Source organism: Python bivittatus, unplaced genomic scaffold (assembly GCF_059951505.1).
Source record: "Python bivittatus isolate LINGU-HERP-01145 unplaced genomic scaffold, Pbiv_v1 ctg000330_np1212, whole genome shotgun sequence".
NCBI classification, from domain to species: Eukaryota; Metazoa; Chordata; class Lepidosauria; order Squamata; family Pythonidae; genus Python; species Python bivittatus.
Genome location: NW_028277058.1, coordinates 37872849 through 37898087, shown reverse-complemented (window position 1 = coordinate 37898087; position 25239 = coordinate 37872849). Strand labels below are relative to the sequence as shown.

The 25239-nt window shown below is 40.6% G+C and overlaps 1 protein-coding gene across 2 annotated transcripts in view; it reads left to right on the top strand.

Annotated features, from left to right (window-relative positions):
- The first annotated feature begins 5958 nt into the window (after positions 1-5958).
- TRIOBP (TRIO and F-actin binding protein) overlaps positions 5959-25239 on the top strand; it is a 66452-nt gene continuing 47171 nt past the window's right edge. The window contains exons 1-5 of one of the 2 annotated variants that reach the window (XM_088141052.1): positions 5959-6095; positions 11651-11796; positions 14028-14157; positions 18201-18375; positions 21692-22082. In XM_088141052.1, the coding sequence (XP_087997178.1) occupies positions 5982-6095; positions 11651-11796; positions 14028-14157; positions 18201-18375; positions 21692-22082 (956 nt within the window). In that variant the 5' untranslated portion in view covers positions 5959-5981. Of the gene's footprint in view, positions 6096-11650; positions 11797-14027; positions 14158-18200; positions 18376-21691; positions 22083-25239 lie in introns of those variants that run through there. The other variant, XM_088141050.1, reaches the window with a different exon arrangement.

Here is a 25239-nt window from a genome sequence, read left to right as displayed (position 1 = left end):
CTAAATGCCAGAAACACCAGCTTCGTGGCAGTGGGTGATTTTCTGCTTTTTGGAGGTAGGGGAGGGGGTACGTTTTCTGATTTCTAAGCTCTTGGAAAGCCCTCGCTTAAAAAAATGGGGTGGTACAATCGTTTAAAGATAGCACTTGCATACCCATATCCAGCTTTGGCTATTGTGCCAGCTACTATCCTACATGGACTGGGATAGCCTAATGTCAGTGCTCCATGCCCAGGTAACCTTTAGGTTGGATTACTTCAATGAACTCTTCGTGAAGTTACCTTGAAGACAGTCCAAAAGCTGCAACTGGTGCAGACTGCAACTGCCTAAACTGTTAAGGGGGTTAGATATAGGGGGCCATATCACACTGGTCCTAAACGTGTCACATGGGTTGTTTGTGATTATTGAGATTAATTTATAAAGTTGTAAGTGGTTTAGGATCCAGATACTTAAAAGAATACCTCCTTCAATACCATCCAAATTGTGCACTGCAATCAGTAGAGGAGGCATTGAGGGGTCCTCTCAGTGGGTCTGGTTAATAATACGGTAGGTGTCTTTTTGTAACTGTCTTGGAAAATCATGGAGGCATCCTCTGCCTATCTCAATTTATGCTAGCAAGCTGTTTCCCATGGCTGAATGTGTACTCGCTGGAGTTAATGGTGAATTTAGGATGAGTGTTGTTTCTCTCCAATATAACCACTATCACATTGGAATAAAGAATCTAAGCATGAACCAAATGCAGTTCATCACCAGGAGCATGGAGATGTATCCCCTATATTGAGATGTATAGCATAAAACTATTTGCTGCTATGTCCAGCACCTGTGTGGACTTTGGTCATGCAAAGTATCCTGGTACTAAACGTTCAAAAGGTAGTAGAAACAAGCACAAGAAGTGGGTTGTTAGCAGGAATATCATCTTGGAACTATTCCCTCAAGACTTTAAATCATAGGCAACCCACTGTCTCCATCAAATGTGGTTAATGGGAGTTAGTCCAAACATTTGGAGACCAGGTTGCTAACTTTGCTCTGAAGTACAAACAACTTCCAGATAGCTCAGCCCCACTTCTATAACACGGATTGCAGGGAGGAGACACTTCAGACAAATAGGGGGGAGAAATTTTGAGAGCCCTGCTGGATCAGACCAATCTGATTCAGTATCTTGTAGTATTCAACCAGAGATTCAACAATTAAGACATGAGGTTTATTATTAGTATTCTCACTATTCTTCATTGGATAGTATTGGAAGGAAGATCACCTTTGGTCCTACTCTCCAGAGAGTGTATATACCTTGAAGCAGAATTCTTGCATTTCTTCCATGCCTCCTTTCCCCCCAAATTAAATGAATGTATAGACCATTCTCCATCCTGATGCCATCCAGATGTGTTTCGATTCTGGCTCCCATAATTTTCAGCCAATATGGCCAAGAAATATGAAGGAAGATGCCAGACTGGAGAAGGCTGCTAAAATGGCTGGTGTTCTTAGATGATACTAAGTTTTAATGTGGCTTATTTGGCTTTGGCTTAGTGTGTTGTATGAACTCAGATACTAAATGGCAGAATTGATTGTAAAGCTTTATGACTAGATACTGTTCTTTTTTCTCTGCTACTACAGCTTAGGATGGCAGGGTTTATCTCCATTTGGTTTGCTACATCTGGGAGCCATCCATAATTACTGTATATGTACTTAAATGTGCAACAGATTAGTTTTTCCTACTAATGTGCATAAGAGTAAGCTTTCAATAGTTGGGTGGTCTAGAAAGAGATGCCTAAGTTTTTTTTAGTCAAAATTCCCCTTGTGTAGAAAGGAGAAACATGATCATGATTAATGAACAATTAAAGAGTGTTAAGTCAGGTTTTCAAGGCAGAGACAGATTGAGAGAAAAGGGAGGAGGCAAGAATGCTGTAAGAATGCTAAATTGTATATGAGAAATGAAAAAAGATCTATGAACACTGAGATAATTGCAGTACAATCTACCTTGTCAGTCAACTTAGCAACATGTTGGGGTTTGATTTATGTCCTGATTCAATGAAGATACTCTTCTTTAATTGTTCAGGAGCTCAAGAAGGCACACATAGTGCTTCCTCCTATCATTTTTCATCATAAGAACCACTCTGTGAGATACACTGGGTAGAAAGAGACCGACTGGCCCCAGGTCACCCACTCTATTCTTCAGGGTGGACTTGAACCTGAATCTCTCCAGTGCCAGTCCCAGACCTTAACTCTGATACCTTTGTATCACTCTTGATCCAAGAACAGGCATAACTGGAGCACAAAATGGATTTGTGCAAAGGCCCTCCTGGTCATAGCTGCCACCTGCTCCTCAAGCAGGAGCTACAAATCTAAGAGGATCCCAAATTGCATACCAGTACTGTCTGGGGAAGTGCTACCCAGACAGAATCAGAGATGGAACATCTCCAGAAATTAGAGACTCTAAATCAACAGCTCTCAGTCTTGCTAGGGTTGAGTTGGAGCCTCTTCCTTCCCATCCAGGCTCCCACAGCCTCCAGGCACTGGGAAAGAACTTCAGCAGCATCACAAGGGCAGTGATGTAGAGCTGATTGTCATCAGCCTACTGACGACGCTTAATCCCTGTGCTGACAGATGACCTCATCCATCCAGCTTCATGCAGATGAAGAAAGAGTTGGACAAAAGAGTCAAGCCCTCAGGAACCCCACAATGCAGGGGCCTAGGGATGATCCTCTCCCCATCGCCAACACTGACTGGAACCAGACTTGGAGAAAGAAGGAAAACCACTGTAAAACTCTGCCTGCCACCCCCTTATGCCTACCCAAAACAGTACTCTGACTGATGTATCAAAGGCTGCTGAAAGATCAAGGAAGGCAAGGATGCATGTACCACCTGCATTCAGAGCCCACTAGAGGTCATCAACAAGTGCAAGCAATGCTGTCTCAGTGTGATAACTGTACCTGAAACCCAACTGAAAGGGGCCCAAGTAATCTGCTACGCAAAGCCTTTTGAATGATACCACTGGAGTAATCTGAATCTGGTACCTTCTAGTTATGCTGGGCAGTTCTCAGCTGAGAGTTGTAGTTAGAACATACACTGTATGGAAAGCAGCAGATTAGGGAAGGGAATTGAGCTACAGCAGTGTTGTCCAAACTTGGCCGCTTTAAGATGAGTGGACTTCAACTCCCAGAATTCCCCAGCCAGCATGGCTGGCTGGGGAATTCTGGGAGTTGAAGTCCACTCAAAGTGGCCAAGTTTGGACAACACTGAGCTATAGGAAATGGAGCTAGTAAGTTCAGGAGTGACTGGAATACTGAGGGGCTTCGTGAGGTTTTTTACTGGGAAGATTAGAATGAGTTATGAAGAGATGGCTGTTCCATATTTAATATTTCTGTATTAAACACCACCCAGAATTGTTTTGAGAAGACATTTTGGGCAACAACATCTTAAACACGCACGTGCAGCTAATGAACAGTGTGGCCAAAAGGCTACAGCGCTTGATCAGTAGCAACAGCATCCTGGCCAAAAACACTCTTGTGGCAGGCTTGACCTAGAGCAGGGCACGGGAAAGTTGGCACATAACGGAAAGAGAGATTCCAAAGACACTCTTGTCAGGGCAAAAACCAAGATAATCGGCTCCACGCGGTGTCCAAGCGCGTGCCATTGTTTATGTATGTTGCGTTTTTATCTCCTTATAATGAAAAGACCGAACGCATAAAAGAAGATAATGCTTTGCACGAAAGGAAGCAGGCTAACCCTGACAGAAAGCGTTGAAGGGGAGAATCAGCCACGCGCCCAGCATCCTTGCAACGTGGGTTGCAATAAAACACCGGGGGCGAGGAGGCGTCGATTTAATTGCAAAACCCCCGCAGCCGAAAAAGTTCTGACTCCAAAGCTTTCAATATCCCCAGAAATTTCATTCGCTGCTGATCGGCCCACCCCTCAGGGACAATCAATTGAGATTCAACATTCAAATGAGTGTGGTCCACTCAGCCAATGGAAAGGAGACTAGTGGGTGGGGTTTTGATCCACTTCCTCGGAGGAAAGTTTGTATTCATAAAAAAAAAATCAGGGGTGGAAGAGTTCCAGTTGTAGGTATGTATAGGCGTGCGTAGTAGGAGCTGCGTTCTCAAGGTGCGTTTTCAAGCTTTTTTTTTTTTTTTTTTACTATTACGTTTAGTGATAATGTGTGAGCTTGCTATTTCTTAGCCCCAAGTCATTTGGTTTTAGATTAGTATTAAAAGCTACCCAGTACTTAATTGGATTTTATTTTATTTACATTTTCAGTAGAAGAGAATTTACATTTTCCAGTGGTTGATATGAATTTACAGCTAATCTATTTTATTTTCTTCAGTTGCAGGCAGAAAGTAGGATTTTATAAAGGGTTGTGAATTTCTCCAGGGTACAATAACATTTTCCCCTATTGCTAAACTCGGGAATAGTTTCAAGTATCTGGGCTTTCTTTTTATGTGTTTCGAAATGTATTGCGTGGTAGTTTAAAACAGTGGGAAAAAAGAAGAGAAAAAAATCGCATAAGGAAACATCAGAAATGAAGATGTGTAGCAGATGTGGGTTATGAAATTTGATTCTTTGTATAACATGCATTGTAAGAAAATAATTTCTAATTTTATTTCTAAAAATTACAGTACTTCTACTAAATCAGGTTTCTAATGAATGAACAGGAGTTTTATTGTTGTGTGATAGGAAGAACAACTATGCAAGTTGGGATATGCTTGTGTAAAGCTTATATTATGGACATTTGTTGGTTTTTTAAAGTTATCCTAGGAATCTGTTAATTTAACTGTATGGTAGCATGGGTTAGATTTTATAGCCATTCTTTTTCTAGGGGGATGTTGCACCCAGATAAAGTACAATAGAGCTCATAAATTAATCACACAGAAATAGCATATAAAAATGAATTGATATAGAAGAAATTGAGGATATAAAACCAGTTTTAAGTTTGAGATATTAAATGGCAAGGGCAGCTGTGTTTAATTATTAGTTAAGTCACAGTCATTTGACTTACCTTTATATCCTCATGAGCATAAATAATTAAAAGTACAGGCAAGTACTAACTGGCATTAGGTTAGTTCTTACACTGATGGAATCATGCATTGATTGCTTTCTCCTTGTTAAAAGTAGGTGGTGACCCATCATTTGGGTCTCATTTTTTCCCTTCCAAAGCCATAAGCTTGATGTTGACCCATACCATTTCCACTATCAATCAGAAAGTAGAAGCAGCTTGTCAGACACTTCATGAAGGGATGCATGGGATAAACTTGGGCATAAACGTCTTCTGAAAACACTGTATAATCTTAAAGAAGAAGCATCAAGATAAGCACAAATATGGTAGGCGTGCAACGCACATATGTGTAGCTGAAAGTTAGAAGGAATATCTCCCAGCTGGGATGATGGAGCAGAGGATAGTTAGGCAAGCAATACTTTTTCAGCTGTGTTTTGTCATTAATGCAAGTATGATAAAAGACAACTTCTTAACATCAGAAATGCTTTTGCTGAAATATGTGCATTGGGGTAAGAAATGTGAAGGCAGTGGATTCCCTCTGTAAACCAGGGTTAGCCAAAGAATAACCTTTGCTGGAAGGTCTTGGTAAACTAAAAAAATTGAGAAACTGCAGTCGTTGTGTATCTAGAAGACAGCAGATTGAGGAAACCTCTTTAATGTAATAATACTCTGCAGGCTCAACTGAGCAAATCCACATAGCAAGTCCACTTAAACAGGATATACTCATGTGGGTGAGGGTTTGATTCCCATGTGGCTGTAGGCATCTCTCTGGCTTTGATATTCCCATCTGAAGATTCTTTTCAGGTTGATGAGAGCAGTCTCGCAATTGCCAGTAGATGCCAGGCTGTACAAAATGTTTTCTCTTTGATAAGATTGGAAGAAACAAAGGATATTGTTGTGTCTTGTCTCCTAATCCTTTCACAGCTGCTCTTTCCTCCCTGCACCTGTCCGTGAAACTGCGTGCCTAAGGCATCTTTCTTTCCCTGCGTGGACTATGTCCGAAGCAGCCGATTATCCTCTCTGTGAGAAATTTGAGGCCAATGTGTTTGCCAAGAACCGTTGCCAGAACTGTTTGCGAACAATCACTGCTCATCAACATTATAACCAGGTGAGCTTTATTTTGACATGGAGGAAAAATTAATTCATGAGGAATGCTTAGAGTTGGGAGGGGTTCCATCATAAATGTTGTAAGTGGAACTTTTCAATGGTAAGGAGTAAAAACAGAGGTAATATTTCTAGTGATCAGGATTTAAGTTGATGGTGTCCAGTTCCCCTTTTAAAAAATCAAGAGGAGTCTGGTAGCACCTTTTCCAACTAACTAATTTTACTAAAAGGCATAAGCTTGCATCAGCTGCAGCTTCATTCTCCCTTTTAAACATTAGCAACAAACTGATTCTTAATGTAAAGAAGGGGAAAAGTACTAAAGGCAAAGGTAGCAATCCTGTTCACTTAACCTACTTCTTGTCCTTTATAATTTTTATATTTACACCTTGAGAAACTGGCACTTTGGTGGTAGAGTTGGTAGAGATATTTAGGTTGTGGATGTTGCAGGAGTGGAATGGAGGTGGGAGCAAGAGCGTTTGGCAATTAATCCTGAGCCACCCATCAGAGGTTGCCCTCTGGAAGGCAAAAAGTGTTTTTAATATTGTTAGTACTTGGATGGGAGACCACCAGGAATTCCTATGGCTGTCGGCTAAATTGGAAAGTTGAAAGGCAAAAGCAGCTCAGAAGAAGGCAACAGCAGATCACTTCCATACTGTGAATCCTCCAGCAAACCTTGCGTGGACGTATTTGTGTAGTTTCCAGGAGTTGACCTGAACTCAAGGGAATCTTTATCTCTGTGGGGATGAAACCCTCACACTGTAAATTGCAATTTAAAAATACATAATGTACAATCAGATCCCAGAAACAATACATCATTTATTAAAATAACCAACAGAAAAATGCATAAATAAAATCAGTTAAAGCTTAATGTACAGTATATACAACCAGGATAGAATAAATATTTAAGATTTTCCTGAAGAATAGCAAAGACAGAGCAGGTGTCCCCACAGAAAGGGTTCATCAGGTGGAGTTTATACTGATGAATCAGAAAGATCCTCAAATGCATGATAGGATCTTTGTGCACGTGCACATATATGTATGTGCTAGATGGCCTTTTCTGCTCCCGTTAGCTGGTGGTTCTCAGGTGGTGTATTGAAAATGGTATCACATGACTAAAGTAATTTTAAATAAATCATAAGGTAAGTTTCAATAGTTAACTTAATCAATTTCAGTCCATGAAATAGGGTATTTTGACTTGTGTAGCCAAATTTCTCAGACAGTTCCAGGTACAGAAGATGACATAAATTGCTGGAACAGTCTATAGGCACTGTGATAATATGTGATGGGCATGGGTTGGGCAGGGACCTTAAAGAGTTGGACCATCAAGGATGTAGTATAATAGTAATGCCTTGCTAGATCTGAAAGAATGGGCATGTATCTATGGAATTCTTCATTTGAGGCACCGGAAGGTTCAAACACTGCAGACTCAACAGGGTGATTATGAGAAAGCTGGTGCATTTAAAGCAGGTGTGTGCTTCAGTAGAGGCCCTCTTGGTATGAACAGTGCCACAGAAGGAATATTATATGTAAAGTGGAGTGGTGACAGAATGGCTGAATAGTTTATCTTAGAAATAAAGAATCAGATTATTGTGGAATAAGCTGCTAGCGCTCTCCAGCTATTTTGACTTCAACTCTCTGTCTCAGCCAATATGAATAATGGCAAGTGATTGCAGGAACTGTAGCTCGAAACCTTTGAGAGGCCTTCTACAAAGTTATCTACCTTTGTATTTTTCAGAACTACAAGGGACCCAGGGTGACTTTGAATACTTGCAGTCTCTCCTCTCCACCCAAGAATATTCTAGATGTGCTGGTCCATTACCCTATGCTAGTTTGGGATAACGGAGGTGGTTGTAGTCCAAACACAGGGAGAAAATTGCCTCATCCCCTCTCCATTGCTCCTACCAGGGCAACTTGACAGTGGGGCCTTTTCTTCACAAGCTGCTCCCAGTCCCCCAGTTGGGATTGCTGGCTGTTTCTCATTTAGGATCTCTCCCCAGATTTATTCTATTGCTTTTGTCCTCTCTGGATTTCTTTGACTTCTGCTTAGCTAGATGCTCTAACCAGGGCTCTTCAGCCATAGAACCAGCAGACCATGCTTCTTCCTTTACCTGTAACAATTTAAAGAAGTGGGAATATTGAAAATGATGGCCTTTTTTCACCCTTGTAGCACTGCATCTACTGAAATGCCCCTTTCTGCAGCTGCCTGTGATACCGAAGGCTGATTACTCGTGCTGTAAAGTAACCTCCTTCCACCTGGTGCCCTGACAGGGCTTAGATTTCCCCCTCCCACCCCAATTCTCAGGTAGCATGCTGAAGACTGCTAAGCAGGCGGGGAGAGGCTGCTGGAAAGCATATATCAAAAGTAATTGACTTTGTCCAGCTCCTCTCTCTTCCTGTTTTGGGGCATCCCGAGGAAGGTGGAGGAATTACTCCTGTAACAGCTCCAGCACTTCTAGAGCAAAGATAAAGAGTCACTTTCTGTGAGATGGGTGGCTATATAAATACAATAAATAAATACAATAAATACATAAAGGCTTGCAAAAGAAAGGAAAGAACCCCCTTTCCCAGTAGCTTGCTTGCTTTAGCGCTGTTTGCAAATGAGGAGTATGAACAAAATTCTAAGTTTATCAGAAAATCTTTTAATGATATATTAAGGGTTGTGTTGACCTCCTGTGTCAATGACTGAAAATAACAGCTCAGTATCTGCTCTGTAGAATCCTGAGAGGTTTCTTTTTTAAAAGGCTAGGAATTCTGTGTCTGCAATTGCTGCATGGCAGGCAGCCATTCAGTAGGTGAAACCTGCCCTGTTTATTTTCTGTAATATCCTAAGATGCTTTCTGGCCTCTTCTTGACTGGGCAAGCGTGAGCGCCATCCCTCCTTACAGGGTGCCAACTTGTATCCTGTAAACAATGGGTTTTGTGTTGTATCTTGTGCACTGGGCTACATCAGCCCAGGATTATGAAATAGTAATGAGGTTTCTTCTCTCCAGTCCTGGCCCTCTAGAATTTCCTCCTGGCTCAGCTGCAGTATGTGCAACCCAGAGCCGGTCCCCCACAGGGCTGGAGCAGGACAATGGAAGGGAAGTGGAGGTGCTGACAGCCAGTCTGCTAGGGACCCTCCCTTTGCTGATCAAAATCTGTTAAGGTAACCTGACTGGGATGGGGCGGGGGGAATGACTCTCTACAGGAGTAAGGCAGTGAGGATGCTCTTAAAGGGACAGCAGGTGCATCTGAGATTCAACTCAGGATCTAAGTAGAAGAGGATGACTTACCTACACCCCTGCTGCTAGCGGCTCCACTTCTCTGGAGCAGTGCAGGCAATGCTTCCTGTTCAATGGTTCATCTGTGATAGGCTCTGATAGACCATGGGCTTGATCAGGAAGCATATGCTGAGCCATAATAGGGGTGGCCATTCAGTTGAGTAATCTTTAGTATACAATTATTCCATTAGCCTGGCATAAGCTAGGAATAAGAAAAATATCCTGTAATTGGGTTTATACGTTACATGAAGCTGTATTGGTTTATTTGGGTTTGACTTAGTGTTGTGTGAACCCAACTAATGGCTTGTTCAGCAACCATGGCTTTGCTCAGCGTCTGAACTAGCCTGGGTGGGATCTTAGAAATGTTGGAAGACAAGGATGCGTTCCATAAAGAGGTATAGGTGTGATACAACTAGCTAGTGCTTAACCCCTCTCCAGATGTTTTGGACTGTAGTTTTTGTATCCCTTCTATATCAGCTGGGCTGGGGGGGGAAAAAGGATTGCAAATGTGTTGGGGGCACTAGATTACTGATCTTAAATGTTAAGATGAGTTATCCCCTCTGAAGAAAGGCATGTACCAATGGCCAGAGGTAGTGTGAAGTTGATTGCAGTGCTGGAGATAAGTGTAGGTAATGCGCTATTCATATTTTTTGTTACATGAGCTTTTTGATTCAGGTTTCTCAAAGTACATACTGGGCCTCTTTATCTGTTAGGTTTATATCACACCTTTTCTCCAGAAGCTCAAGGAGGTTTACATGAGAATCCTAACAACAAACCTGATTGGCTGGTCTGAGAGCATGATTGGCCCAAATTGCCCAAAGATTGCCCATGGCTGAGGGTGAACTCAAATCTTAATCTCTCCAGTTCTAGTCCAATATCTTATCTACTACACCACATCAGCTACAATGGTCATTTTGTTTTAAGATAGATACATGCTTAATCTTAACTAGGGAGATTAAAAAGGGGTTAGAGTTGCTCAGTATGCCACTGTCAAAAGATCTTTCAAGCAAGGAATATTTGGTATTTTCAATAAAGTTCAACACTTGTTGGCTAAGAATCTTTACATTGTTTTCTGTCTTCCAGTAGGGGTTGAGAAGAATGTTAGCTTCTTCAAAGGGAATGATTTTATGTGATAATTTTTAAAAAAGGTATCACATAGAATAAATTACAAAAATCACAATGTCAGTAACATAGTTGGAAAGCATATTATCAGATCCTCAGAAACTATAGCACAATGTTTTTCAACTTAGCAACTTTAAGATATGTGGACTTCAACTCCCAGAATTCCCCAGCCAGCCAATTCTGGGAATTGAAGTCCACATATCTTAAAGTTGCTAAGGTTGAGAAACACTGCTATAGCATAAAAGCCGCCTTCAGAGTCGCACCCTCTAGCCATATAGATTTGAACTCCCAGAATGCTAAGCAATGGCTATGCTAGCCAGGGAATTCTGGGAACTGAAGTTTGCACATCTGGAAGGCACCAGAATGGAGAAAGCTGATCCAACACCAAAAATTAAAGATCAAATAGAGCCATGAAAGAGGCTAGGATGTAGATATCCACCTGTCAAGGGGTTTTACTTGTAGGGGCCAAAACTTTTGAAATTGTTGTATGCTGCCCAGAATCGCTTTTTGTGAGATGGCAGCCATATAAATGTGATAAATAAATAGTTTGGGTTGAGGTGCTGCTTAGAAACCCATGAGTTAACAGCATTTATAAGCCGTCTCAATACTGAATAACACAGGAGAACAGAATATAACATCAAAACAAAAGGAGTAACAACAAACTGTATGAAAATAAAATAACCAAGATAACCAAACAATCTATGATTAAAATGACTAAGATCAGCACCCATAATCAAGCCAGCAGAGGCCAAAGGCCCATTGGAATAATGCTGATTTTAAGTGTATTGTCAAAGGCTTTCACGGCTGGCATACGATGGCTGGTGTGGGTCTTCCGGGCTGTGTGGCCGTGTTCTGGAAGTTTTGTTTCCTAACGTTTCGCCAGCACCTGTGACCGGCATCTTCAGAGTGCAGGAGCACAGACAGGAGCAGTTCTCGGCACAGAGAGAACTGCTCCTGTCTGTGCTCCTGCACTCTGAAGATGCCGGTCACAGGTGCTGGCGAAACGTTAGGAAACAAAACTTCAAGAACACGGCCACACAGCCCGGAAGACCCACACCAGCCATCTGATTTTAAGTGTTTACAGAAGGTAACCCCTGTCTTTCCTCTGAGCACTGCAGGAGAAGCAATGGAGTGTTTTTGCACCCATGTTTTGTGATTTCTCATTTCTTTCTGACAGGTATTCAAAGAAGATGCCATAAACACTCCTAATTGTATTGCTAGTACCAGCGAATCTGGTCCTGGTGATCCATGGGACCCCCTGTGCATTCTAGCACCCCAGTGTAAGCTCTACGTATGTGTGGGCTCTGAAGATAGAACAGAAAGGTAAGTACCACATTCGTGAGATAGAAGGTGCTTTATTTTTTAAACTTATAGCCAATTCTCTGGTAGGCATTCAGAGCTTCCTGGTCAAGCTTCAAAAGTGTGTAACAGGGATCAGCAACCTTTTCACATGGTAGATATCATGTGACTTTTAATGATGTCACAGGTATTATATATAAAGCAATGTTAATACACATGAGAGCCAGTTTGGGGTAGTGGTTAAGGCACGGGGCTAGAAACCAGGAGACTATGAGTTTTAATCCCACCTTAGGCATGAAGCCAGCTGGGTGACTTTGGGCCAGTCACTCTCTCAGCCCTAGGAAGGAGGCAAGGGCAAACCACTTCTGAAATCTTGCCAAGAAAAATGGTTTCGCCAAGAGTCAACACTGACTTAAAGGCAACAATAGCAGCAGCAGCAGCAGCAATAATAATAATAATAATACACACATGCTAAAATGAGAACACCAATGTTGGGAGATTTGACTATTTCAGAAGGTTTTACTCATTTTTATTTCTTTTTAACTGTAGATTAATGGACTCCCTCTAGTGGTATCTTTGATGCTACATTGCCAGTTTCCTGAGTACAGTAAAAAGTCTCATATCTCCTTTCATACAGCTTCAGTGGATAATCACAGTTTTTTTAATAGTATAAGAATGAGTGGAAATGTTTTCTTGCCACATTTTTCACTCCACACATAGTTTTATATGGCAACAAGTAAACTATCTGCAAGGTTCTTGTACCAGATAGTAGGTGTGAAGTATAGCTAGCTGGCTGGTGTGATATTTAAATGTTAATTCTTAGGCAATAACTTGGTGAATTGGATTTCACCAAAAGGCAATTTGCTCTCCTTATCCCAGTCATTCCTAAGCGTAGTTTGAGGATAGTTTCTCAAACTCAGATTATCACCAACAGTGTATAATTTTTTTTTTTAATCCTGCACTTGGCAAGATAGTGTTTTTTTCCTCCCTTTTTGGAAAAACATCAAAACATAATTCATTACTCTCACGTCTGAGTTCACTTTTTTTAATGAGTTACTCAATGAACCTAACTCCAGGTGATGTTAAAAGTTTGGCTTGCTAGATAGTTGGTATCAGCTGGGCAAAAGTTGACAGCTATTGGGATTTCAACAGATAGGGAGGAGTGGCACCTGATTACATCTTGACTCATAAACTAGTATTTGAGGGATTATTGAAATAAATATCAGCCTCACAGGAGAGATTTTCTGCAGGGATACAGCATGTGAGCAGAGGAATACATTATTTTTATCTCACCTGCTGTGATGTCAATGGTTATCCTCAACCCTCCACTCTTTGCATGTTAAATGTAAGCACAAAATTAACATTGGAAGCAGTTCTTTTAAAGTGTGATATGTTAATTTCAAGGGTTTTTTTTAATTAATGCCAAGTAATTGAACTGGAATATTTGATAAGGGGAAGATGTTGGGTATGGTCCATTTAACTGGTGGTTCAATATTGTATTCAAACATTCTTTTCAATGATATTTTTATTGGAAGACGTGTAAATATTTTTAACAGATGACCATTTGGCAGCGTGTATTTCCCTTACATCATCTAAATTTCCAGGAAGCTAAAACATTCAGTAACCTAGTATTCCAGTTTTAGCACGATCAGAGAATGGTGCCTTGCACACATGCATACATATTTCCTTGAGAGGGACATCTGAAGAAAAATCATTATTTTAATTGGATGAAATAATGCTACGTTAGGAAAGGAATCATTCATATAAAAATACCTCAAAGGAGGATATTGCTGGCTAGATTCTACATAGTGTTTCTCCTGCTTAAACTGCAGCCTTACATCTTTCTTGGCTGACAGGAGACACCCACCCTTCTTCCTTCAGACAACTAAGAGTACAGCGGTGAAATTAATACATTCGTTCTTGGCTCTTATCGTAGACCGGTGGTGTTACAGGAGCAGAACATCAGGGGAAAAGTATAGAATTCCACTTAGCAGAATGAGCAGAAGAATTTCCAAATGCATCAGCCTCATGTGACACATGTTTAAGTCAGTAAAGTAATACAAAGAAAAACTGTTAAATCTGGAGATTAAGATTAACTAACTGGTATAACCACTGACGCTGACCACCTTTACTTGGTTTTTTAAGCAAGGCTGAGCCTTCTAAACAAGTTTCTGTTATAGGCATAGCTCTTAACATTATAATTGTACCTGAAATGGTGGTGGTGGTCAGTTGTTTGGCTTCTACCTGCCCCACAGCTGGCAGGAAAGCTTGGAGTACACCCAGCTCAACTGCAGAAATGAAGAGGAATCTGAAGCAGCAAATATCTGCCCTGATGCCAGCAACACCCCCAGCACTGATCCAGATGGCAGTGCCATGCTTAGCGAGGTGAGATGTAAGTGTGTGTAATATCTCTGTTTCATAGCCTAAAGCTGTCCCCTCTCCTATTTTATGTAATTTTATTCCTTCTCTTTGAACTTCTTTAGATGCCTGCAGACACACTCCTCCATATCCTCTCTCAGAATAAAAGCAGATAAAATTACTTCAGCATCCAAAACAATTTGGTCCTTTGATTGTGGGTGTAGTTAAAGGGAAGTACCCTGAGATTTCATGACCAATATTTATTACCAAACTGCTGGATTATATTAACACATTTTTCCATTAAAAAAAAATAAACAGAAAAATAAGTTTATACACTCTCTGAAATACTTAACCGTTTTTTGAAAAATACAATCTTAAAATGTTACTAAAAAGCAGAAAATCCACCCCTCCTTCAATAATGACAATACATGCTAGGTAGCTGAAAAAATAGATTTTAGAAAGTGCAGCCTTTGGCCACACAAAGGTTGCCCATCTCTGACTTTGCATAGCTTCTGAAACTTCTAAACTTTCCCTGCTGGCAAAAGAAACTAGCCAGATGGGATATGCCCTGTATGTTTTTCCTTCCAGGCCTCTTATTTTTGTTGCTGAATAAGCTCCAGTTTATTTATGTCCTTCCTAAATTGCTGTGGCTAGACCTGGACACAACATTGTAGGTACGGTCTGTCCAACACAGAAAGAAGGTTAACAATGACTTCTCTTAATCCTGATACTATACTGCATCTTAGGGCTGCATTTGCTCAACTTACGATCCACCAAGACACCTAGATCCTTCTTGCATGTCCTGTTGCTCAGCATTGTTCCTCATCACCACTACCTACTCACGTAGGACTTTATATTATTCCCTGTTGCACAAAATCAAGAAACTGGCAGCACCTTTTCCAACTAACACCTTTTATTAAAAGGCATCAGCTTTTACTTCATTTGCTGAAGTGAGCTGCAGCTCATGAAAGGGAATGCTGCCAGATTCTTGATTTTTTTTCCACCATAAACTAACATGTCTCTCTCCTTACAATGTCTACAACAAGAAGCTTCCCTGTTGAAATTAATCTTGCTGGTTTCTGTCTGTTCCAGTTTATCAAGGTCTTCTTAAATCTTGATATTGCCTTCGAAGGTACTGTATTTGCTATTCCCCCTATTTTAGTGTCTTCTGAAGATTTGTTAATATTTTCTAATTCTTCATCCAGTATATTGAACAGCACAGGGCCTAGATTGGAACCCTGCAGTATGCTACTCAGCACTTCTGGGTTGCTGCAGAGCCACTGATGTATATCTGTTTGATACACTAATTCAACCAGCTGTATATTGAACTAATGGTAGCATAGTCCAGCCCACATTTTGTCATATTTTCTACTCATGGGATAGTTTGTTGAATGCTTTGCTAAAGTGAAGGTACACTCTGTCCACTGCATTCCTGTGGTCACTCTATCATAAAAGAACAGGTTTGTTTGCCATGGCTTATGCTTGATAAACCCAAGCTGGCTCCAATTCTTTGGTTTCTCTTCTGATAATACCACCCATGATATTCTGTGGGATATTTTCCTGGATTGAGCTTGGGAGGAGGCCTCTTAATACAGTAGCTCTGTATATAGAACTGTTGCCTCCAAAAGTATGGGAATTTCTAGATACTAGTGGTGGCAAGTGAATGGAACATGAATTACAGTTCTGTATCCTTGCATTCATTTCCAGACCTAATTCAGAATACTGATTTTATCCTCATGCTTTAGATTAGAGAGCAGTTTATTTGGAGGTATCTGCATCTTTTAAGATTTGCCTTAGAGGCCTGCTCACCAGGTTGTTGATAAGATTTTTTTTGGTAAGGAGTATAAGCATCTAGATAACTTTATCTGGACTCAGAAACTGAGCTGGATCCAGTATGGATAGTATGAGGATAGTTCAAAGCATATCAGGGCTGTAGACAGATTGGGAAGTTGGAAAAAAATCCCAAAGAAGGCATTGGCAAACCACTTCTCTAATGTGGCTGAGAAAATTATGTGGCTGTGGCCCTGGTGTCACCAGGAGCTGAGTTCAATATGAGATGAGATTTTAGCTTTCATGAGAGATGGAGTTTTTTTCATGGTGGCTCCCAGGTTTGTAGAACCCAATCACCACTAAAATGCTATGGCTTCAGTGTTGCCAGTTTTTTAAAGGGTCTTTAAAATATTGCTTATTCCAGATTATTTTCATTTAAAATTATATTTTTATTTATGGTAAACTACTTTGTAAGGACTGCATGCTGAAAGGCACGCTAAAAATACACATATCTACATACCCATCATACTGTTCCCTTGCAGAATAAGCACAAAAAGAATAAGAAATAGTAAGCAAAGCAATGTAAAGGAATAAAGTAAAATAAATAAATAAATGAGCAAGTCTGGTGTAGTGGTTAAGGCATCAGGCTAGAAACTGGGAGCCCTGGAGTTCTAGTCCCACCTCTGGCACGAAGCCAGCTGGGTGATCTTGGGCCAGTCACTCTCTCTCAGCCCTAGGAAGGAGGCAAGGGCACCACTTCTGAAAAACCTTGCCAAGAAAACTGTAGGGACTTGTCTAGGCAGTCTCCGAGAATCGGACACAGTGGAATGGAATATTATATATAATTTTGTAATATATACGTATGTAATTTTAATGTATAACTCTACCATTCACTATATCTTATTATACCTTTCTATTCTTGCTAATTCTTTTTTCCACTACATCTCATCAACTCCATCCAACCACAATTTTCGTGGTATTCCCCTTCCTCTCAACCCATTCACTCCTCCATATATTTGTTTTCCAATTTGATCCTCGTTCATTCTCTCTTTATGACCAAACCACATAAAGGGACTTGTTTAGTACATTCATTCAGCACCCATTCATTCCTGACTTTCTCTCTCATTTTATCATATATTCTTAAGTACTCCATTGCCATTGCATGAAACCTTCATATTTCTCCAGGCACCCCCAGCTCTTGCTTCCATGTAGCAAAGTGGGCAGACACTTATACATAGCCCTTTTCACTTATTTCAACAAACATTCCTTCCTCATAACCGAACACATATTACCCACCCTGTTTCTACCAGCATTTGTGTATCTTAAATTTGAAAATGAAATCCATTCATTTTCTCATATTTAGTAACCATTCCAAGGTACATAAATTCATCTACTTGCTCTAGGTTTTTACATGTATGTATAACTTAAAACCACTCACTCCACTTTCCTTGTTGACAATTGTCTTGCTCTTTGACATTAATTTTCAGATCCATACTTTCTCGCATCATACAATCTGTCATTTGCTAAAAATAATTTGGGTCCCCAAACAACAGTACAGCATCACCTGCATCCAAAAATATATATATATACTTGGTTCCTCAATCAACATACCATAGGGAAGCCATAAGGATTCCTTATACCATAAATAAATACATTAAACAGCCACAGGAGCATCACACTCTCTTGTCTTACTCCTTGCTCAGCGCTGACCTATACAATTAAGCATTCAATTTACTCTCATATCTGCTTTAACAACCTACTATTCCATATGCATGCAAAATATTTCAGAGTTAACCTTATTCTCTTTACCATGCTGTCTCTAAATCATCAAATGTACAATGAACTTTCTCCATTCATACATTTTTCAGTGACCTGAAGGGCAAAAGTCTAGTCTGCACATTCCCTGTCTGGTGTAAAGCCATATGGCACTTCCCAAAATTTGCTCATAGACCCCTCTTGTAGCCTTGCATTCAGAATTCTGCCAAAATACTTTTCCAGGCACGGTTAACAAACCAGACCCTGATAGATCTTGCATTCACTCTTGCTATCTTTCCCTTTATACAAAGGAAGAAGAATAGCATTCTTCTAATTGTCAGAACCTGATGCAGTCTTCACACAAACATTAAACAGGTTCCACATCCATTCCACAAGCAAAACATCAATATTTTAATACTCCTCCAGATACCTGCAGCTTTACTATTTTTCAGCATTCTCACTGTATGAAATATAAGTACATGAATCAACCTGCTTCTCTGTAGGACCTTTTCAGTGACACATTAATTCTTTTCTTTTTCTCTTAGGACCAGGAAATGACTAGACTCCTCAGCAACATTTTGGAGTCTGAAAAAGAAAACACGCTACCCAGTGCAAGTCAGAAGAAAAAGGTACAATCTGAAAACTTGCACTTTGATAGGCACAGATGGGCTGAGGCAACATCCTCTAGAAGAACAGTGTCCTGGAGTTGTCTGAAACCAGGTACATTTTTCTATCACCACAATAGCTCTGGTCTTTCTGTAGACCTTATTTTTAGGAAATACACTACCTCATAAAAAAGAGCCCTGTCCTAGTGCTCCGCAAAGGAAGACAAATCTGTATTCAAATAAAAATTCTCTCTCTCTCTCAAAACACACGTGCACACACACACAATTTTGCTCCACCATTTATATCAACCTTCCCTAATACTGTGCCTTCCAGATATATTAGTCTTCAATTCACATAATCTTCTGTCATACTGGATTTTAACTCTTATTTGGTTCTTTGGGGAAAGACCTATCTAGGTTTCAAAAAACCTGAAGGTTTTAGACAGGTTGGAGGTGGTCGAAGGGCAAAAGGAAATAATATTTTTAAATAGTTTTTATTAAAAGATGTTATATATATAATAAGTACGTTCAAAGAAAAAGATACAGTAAATGTGAGAAAAAGAAAAGAAAGGAAAAAAGAGGCAAAGAAGAAAGGAGATAGAAAAAAGAACAGAACAGAAAACATGAAAAGAAATATAAACAAATGGCTTCTGATCTTCCTCTCAGCAGTTATACATACAATTCTAATCAAAACTCTCTCTAAAATTACATCATAATTCCCATCTTTTTATAACTTATTCTTTCTCATCCAAACCATAAGTCACAAAATCATTTTCTTTTTTACACAAAAAGTCCTTAAGAGGTTTCCAGTCATTGATGAATGTCAGTAATGACCTTTCTCTATTCAAAGTCAGTTTGTCCACCTCAACAAGTTTGGCCAATTTCACCAACCATTCCTCCATGGTGGGCAGTGCCAAATCTTTCCATCTTTGTGCATATAATCTCACCTCAGTAATCATATATTGAAATAATCTTCCATGACTCTTTTCTGTGTATCCATCAGACCTAAAAGGAAAGGTTCTGGCTTCAATTGAATATTAATCTTTAAAACCCTCTGTATCAATGTGTGTATTTGAATCCAACATTTTTTTAGCTTTTTTACATGTCCAAGCACAATAGAATGTCCCTTATGTTATTCGCATTTCCAACATACATTTGAAGCGCCTTTATACACGCTAGATAATTTCGCTGGCATCATGTACCAGAGATACATCATTTTATAAAAGTTCTCTTTAAGATGATAACATAATGTAAATTTCAACTCTTTTGACCACATATTTTCCCATTGATCCATCTGTATATTATAACCAAAATTCTTAGCACACTTTATCATACATTCATAACCTGTTCTTCCATTTCAAATTTCAACAAAATATACATTTTAGCAATTACATGTTCATCATTAGTACACAGTTGCACTTCAAATTCTGTCTTTCTTTGCTCCATACCATAAGTCTTTTATCCATCTTAAATCTTTCTGATAATTATAAATGGGAAAACCATTGACAACTATATCTTTCTGCCATTAGTTGCTTTCTTCATTTAATTTTATATTCCCCTTGGTGATTCTCCAATAATTCTTGCTATGTTAATCATTTGTCTTTGCCTGTTTCTCTTCTGTAAAATGCTTCTTGTGCTGAAATCCATAGAGGTGTTTTCGAGCACAGCCTGGGTTTATATCTATTCCATATTCTCAATATGGCATGTCTAATAAAATGATTTTTAAAATCCACATTAACTTTAACTTTATCATACCATAAATATCCATGCCATCCAAACTTCAGGTCATGCTCTTCTGACTCTAAAAGTCTTTTATTTCTCAGCAACACCCATTCTTTCATCCAAACCAAACAACAAACTGCAAAATACAATTTCAAATCGAAGGTGACTCACTGAGTGTCTTTATTTTTTCCTGCTGGTTAGAAGATCTCTCTTAAGTTGTAAATTAATTATATCCGAAAATGTTTAAGAAAGTGAGGCTTTTGTGGGTCAAGTGTCCATAAAGGCTGCCCAGCGGTTTTGACCACAATGGTAATCCCTCAGCTCTCAAGCTGTCCAAGCTGCTCAACCCACAATCAACTGCAAGAAACTCAATTCCTGTGGTATCCTCGCAAGGAGCAGCTGTCCAGAGCACAAGTGGGCAATCTCTCGATCTCTCCTTCTGAGGAGAGAATTTCATCGGCCAGGACTTGCCGCCTGGCCACCAATCTTCACCGCGGTCCTCGCTCACAGAGACACTCGCAGGGATGTCTAACCTGCCATAGGTCGTCATCCAGAAGCCGCAAAAGGAAATAATATTAAGAAGCAGGTTAAAAACTGGGAGTAACCTCCCAGAGAGGACAGAAAAAAAAAACAACAAGAAATTCTGAGGAAGAGGAAGTGAACCTGTATTGGGCACTGAAGTCTTTCCCTTTGACCAGTGAAAGCCCAGCCTTGTCTTCATTGGATTTCTTAGTAACATTTAGTATTAGTAAATGCTAATATTTATATATTTAGTAACATTTCCATACATTGTGCATACAAATGTGTGCCAGGGACCTAGACACTCCTCTTCTCCCTTCTTTGAAAACTCATATTCTGCAGATAACAACATCTCAGAGCTAGAAATTGGACTCTGTTCATGGAATGGCCTCATGAAGGAATGGAATGCACATTGCCTTAGAAGAAATTAGTAGAAATCTTCTTTGTAAAGATTATCTGTTTTTCAGCTTACTCTCATCACTGAAGATGAAGACTTGTTTTGTCCTGAAGAGTGGTGCAAAAGCTGCAATTGCAACCCATCAGAACCAACTTTCTTCTCTTCTCTTCCCTACCCTACCCTATATCCATTCACGGTTCTTTCAACCATCTTGAAATAATTAGATGGAAATTGAGGGGGTTCCTTGTTTGCTCACCATGCGAATTCCAAAAAGTTGTTTTTACATTTCCTAGTCTTGTAAGTATTTTTAAATTAAGCTTTCTATTGGCCAGAAGGGTCTGCTGTGTCAGTTTGGCCACCAACATGCATCACTGATAATAAAAGAGCCTTCACCAAACTGACATCACTTACATATTTGGATTATAACTCATGTTTTCACCAGCCAGCATAGCCAAGGGGCAGGCTGGCTGAGGCTGATAGGAACTGGTAGTTCAACATGTCTGGAGAACAATTGGTCTGGAAAGTCTGTAATAATACTACTCTATCACTGTGAAGGATGATTCTGAAAAAGAATAGATCAGAATGTTTTTTGTTAGTCCTTTAGGGCAGTGTTCCTCAATCTTGGCAGATTGAAGTCCACACATCTTCAAGCTGCCAAGGTTGAGGAACACTGCTTTAGGGTCTCTGTTGCCCAATTCTGTTTTAAAAGCAACTCTGCTCAGAGGTGCATTTGATCTAGGGATGTGCATCTTTCTGAGCAACTGTTTCATGTCATATTTTCTTTCCCCTCTAGAATCCAGGACTATGAGCCAGGACTATGGGAATAGTAGGAGGAAGCATCAAGCTGAAAGTGGCTATTTCTCTTTGGAGTGTCGTAAATCAGAGTCAAGTTGGACCTCTTCCGCTTCCTGTACTAATCATAGCATGCTGCCTGCCTCTAGCAATGCCACAGGAGCAAGCAGGTGGCCCACTTCCTCCCTCAGCTTGGCAGATTCAGAGCTGAGCTGGTGCAAGAGTGCCAGCAGTGAGGGCCGACATGGGCTGATGAGGCAGAACTACACAGTCTTGGCTGACTTGCCCAAGGCAAAGCGGCTCCACCACCAGAAGGCTTTTGAAAAAGAGCACAGCCGTGCCCATAGTCCAGGTCGGGCAGAGGTAGAACGGATCTTTGGGCAGGAACGCAGGTAAGAGATGCTATTGCATCCCAAACTGCAACCTTTGCTAGCCACAAGCATGAGAACTGGGTAAGCCTTTGAGACTGAAAGGAGGGTTGGGTATATTGATATCAACCTCCTTGAGAGTAGAGCCAGTAGCTGTTCCCCCTCTAAAACATTTGGCTATGGCCATTCTGCTTAAGGTGGATCTAGACTCACTTTTAATAATCAATGTCCATCTCCCGCCAATGCAAAGAAAATCTGAAGTAACTGCGTTATGGATGGACTTGGAACACTACGTTAGTAATCTCCTCATGGAACATGCAAATGCTAGAGTCTTAATAGGTGGAGATTTCAATGCTAGATTGGGGACAAACGATTATGCACTGTATGCCAAATATCAGCAATTCCCCCCAGTGGAGGATTCTGATTTGACTAGTATCCCCCGAAATCGACTCTCTAAAGATAAAGGAATAAACTATGCTGGCCTTTGCCTCGCAACGATGGCAAATAGGCTCAATTTCTTTATAACAAATGGCTCGCATGTAGGAGATCATCCTGGAGAAGTGACATTTATGGTGGGAGCTAGAACCAGCACCATTGATTATATTTTAACATCTATGGACCTAATACAAGATATAGAACACTTTGAAGTTTTACCATCATTAGAAAGTGATCATTTACCGCTCTCTATACAACTGAAAACTTCTTTCTGGCAAACGCCTTCTGGGGTCTATTTTAGGCCTGCAATTTCTTCTGCAGGCTTAACAAGATGTCGAGTCGCTTGGTCCCAGTCCCTTGATCAGAAGGTAAGGAGAGCTTTAGCAGAGGGAAATATTCAAACACTGCGATTGGACTTTATAACAGCCAACCCTTCTTGAAATGCACTAGAATTATATAACAATTTAGTGCAAAAGTTACAGTCGTTATTGGCACAAGATCCTGACTTCTCAGTTAAGAGGCCTGTCCTTGTATCAAAGCCATGGTTCAATAAGGATTGTGTGGAAGCAAAGAAAGCCCTTACCTCAGCATATAAAATATACAAAACCAAGACTGGAGACAGGAATTTAATGACACTCAAACATCTCACTCTCAAAAAACAATACAAGCGACTAGTGGCAAATAAGAAGAGGCAAGACATTAGGTCCACCTGGGAAAGGCTCATAGAGGCAGCAAAGAGTAAGAACTCTTCCCTATTTTGGCATGTAATAGCTTCCCAAACTACTAGAACATATACTCCAACAGATTCCCACATATCACCTGCTGTTTGGGAGTCTCACTTTCGGAGGCTGTACGAAGATGCCCCCAGCGAGGAAAAAATGTACAACCTGAAGGATGTACCCAAATGGCATCCAGTTTCAAAATCCGAAATTAAATTTCTTATTGATCAACTTAAGACAGGGAAGGCCCCTGGTGCTGACTTCATCCCGGCTGAACTACTGAAGAATAATAGGGAGTGGTGGACCCCAGTCCTGGCATCACTATTTACCTACATTGATTCCACAGGAAATATCCCAGCGGACTGGGGCTTAGCGATTGTGGTCCCAATTTTCAAGAAGGGAAATAGAGATGACCCTGCTAATTATAGACCAATAAGTTTGCTAAATATAATTAGCAAACTTTATGCCAAACACCTGCAAGACAAACTTAAGGACTGGTTGAACTCCAACAATTTGATTGCTGAAGAACAAGCAGGCTTTAGAGAGGGGAGAGGCACAATTGACCAATGCTTGATCCTGCAGCACTTGATTGAAAAATATGTGTCCAGCAGAGCAGCTTCATTATATGTGGCCTTTATAGACCTAAAGGCAGCTTTTGATTCTGTCACCAGATCCAAGCTATTGGAGAAGCTAGAAGCTGCCTCTATTGATTGTAGGCTTCTCTATTTATTACGTGTCTTACATTCCAACACGACCCTCAAGGTTAGGTGTAACATGCAAGGGGCTCTCACAGAACCGATACAAGTTCAAAAGGGGGTTAAACAGGGGTGCATTTTAGCTCCCTTGCTCTTTAATTTCTACATCAATGATATGGTTAAATGGATAAATAATCCAAACCATCACCCCCCTAAAATAGGGAATCGCAGTATCGCCCTATTGCTTTATGCTGATGACGCCATAATTCTCTCCAGGACACCTGTGGGCCTAAAAAGAGCCCTGCAAGTCTTGTTCCAGTACTGTAACAAAGACAAACTGGAAATCAGTTTCCAGAAAACCAAGGTTGTGGCCTTTGCCAAAAGACCAAGACCACACTCTTGGTACCTCAATGGGCACAGTATAGAACAGGTGACTACCTTTAAATATCTGGGTGTGGTTATACATGCTACTGGTTCAAGGACTGCGCATTCCGAATATGCAGCTGCAGTCGGACAGAGGTCAGCTAATGCCATCCTCAAACTGTTACGTTTAAAAGGAGGACATTATGTACCCACCGCAATCAAACTTTTCCAGGCGAAATCTCTTGCTCAGATGCTGTATGGGACATACCTTGGACCCTTCTCCTCCTCCTCCTTACCCCTGGAGAGAGTCCAGTCCAAATTTTTAAGAGCAATCTTACAATTGCCTCGCTGTGTTTCAAATGCCTGCTTGCGCCTGGAGACCGGTCTTCTAAAGGTCGAATCAAGAATTTGCCTGTCATCTTTAAATCTATGGTTAAAACTCAACCTTTTCCCTCAAGGCCTTGCTCCATTAATTCTTCAAGATACATTTGTTTCTTCATAGATCAAGGCTGTTGAGGGTAATCTTGCAAGGCTAGGTATCTCCCCATCCTCGTTACTCCAGCTGGGCTTTGACAAGGTAAAATTGAACCTGAGATAAAGGGTGGAAGACGTGGAGAGGCAAGCCGATCTAGAAAAAGTTCCATCGTTCTTGGCCCCAGAATCCACTAGATATATTGTAGCCGCCGCCAGATATCTTAATCAGCTAGAGGTAGCGAACTACCGGAGGGCCTTTTCACTCACCCGATGTCATGTACTCTCAGCCGTGCTGGACGGTAAATATAAGGGAGTCCCACTGGCTAAAAGGCAGTGTCCGTGTGGTTCTGGGGAAGTGGAAACCACCAGGCATGTCCTCTTACAGTGTCCATTTTATAGAGAAATACGATCAAAATTTATTTCTCCAACGATTAGCAGATATCCTGGCCGTTCGGACACCGAATATCTTCAAATTCTTCTTAAAGATGAGTGGAG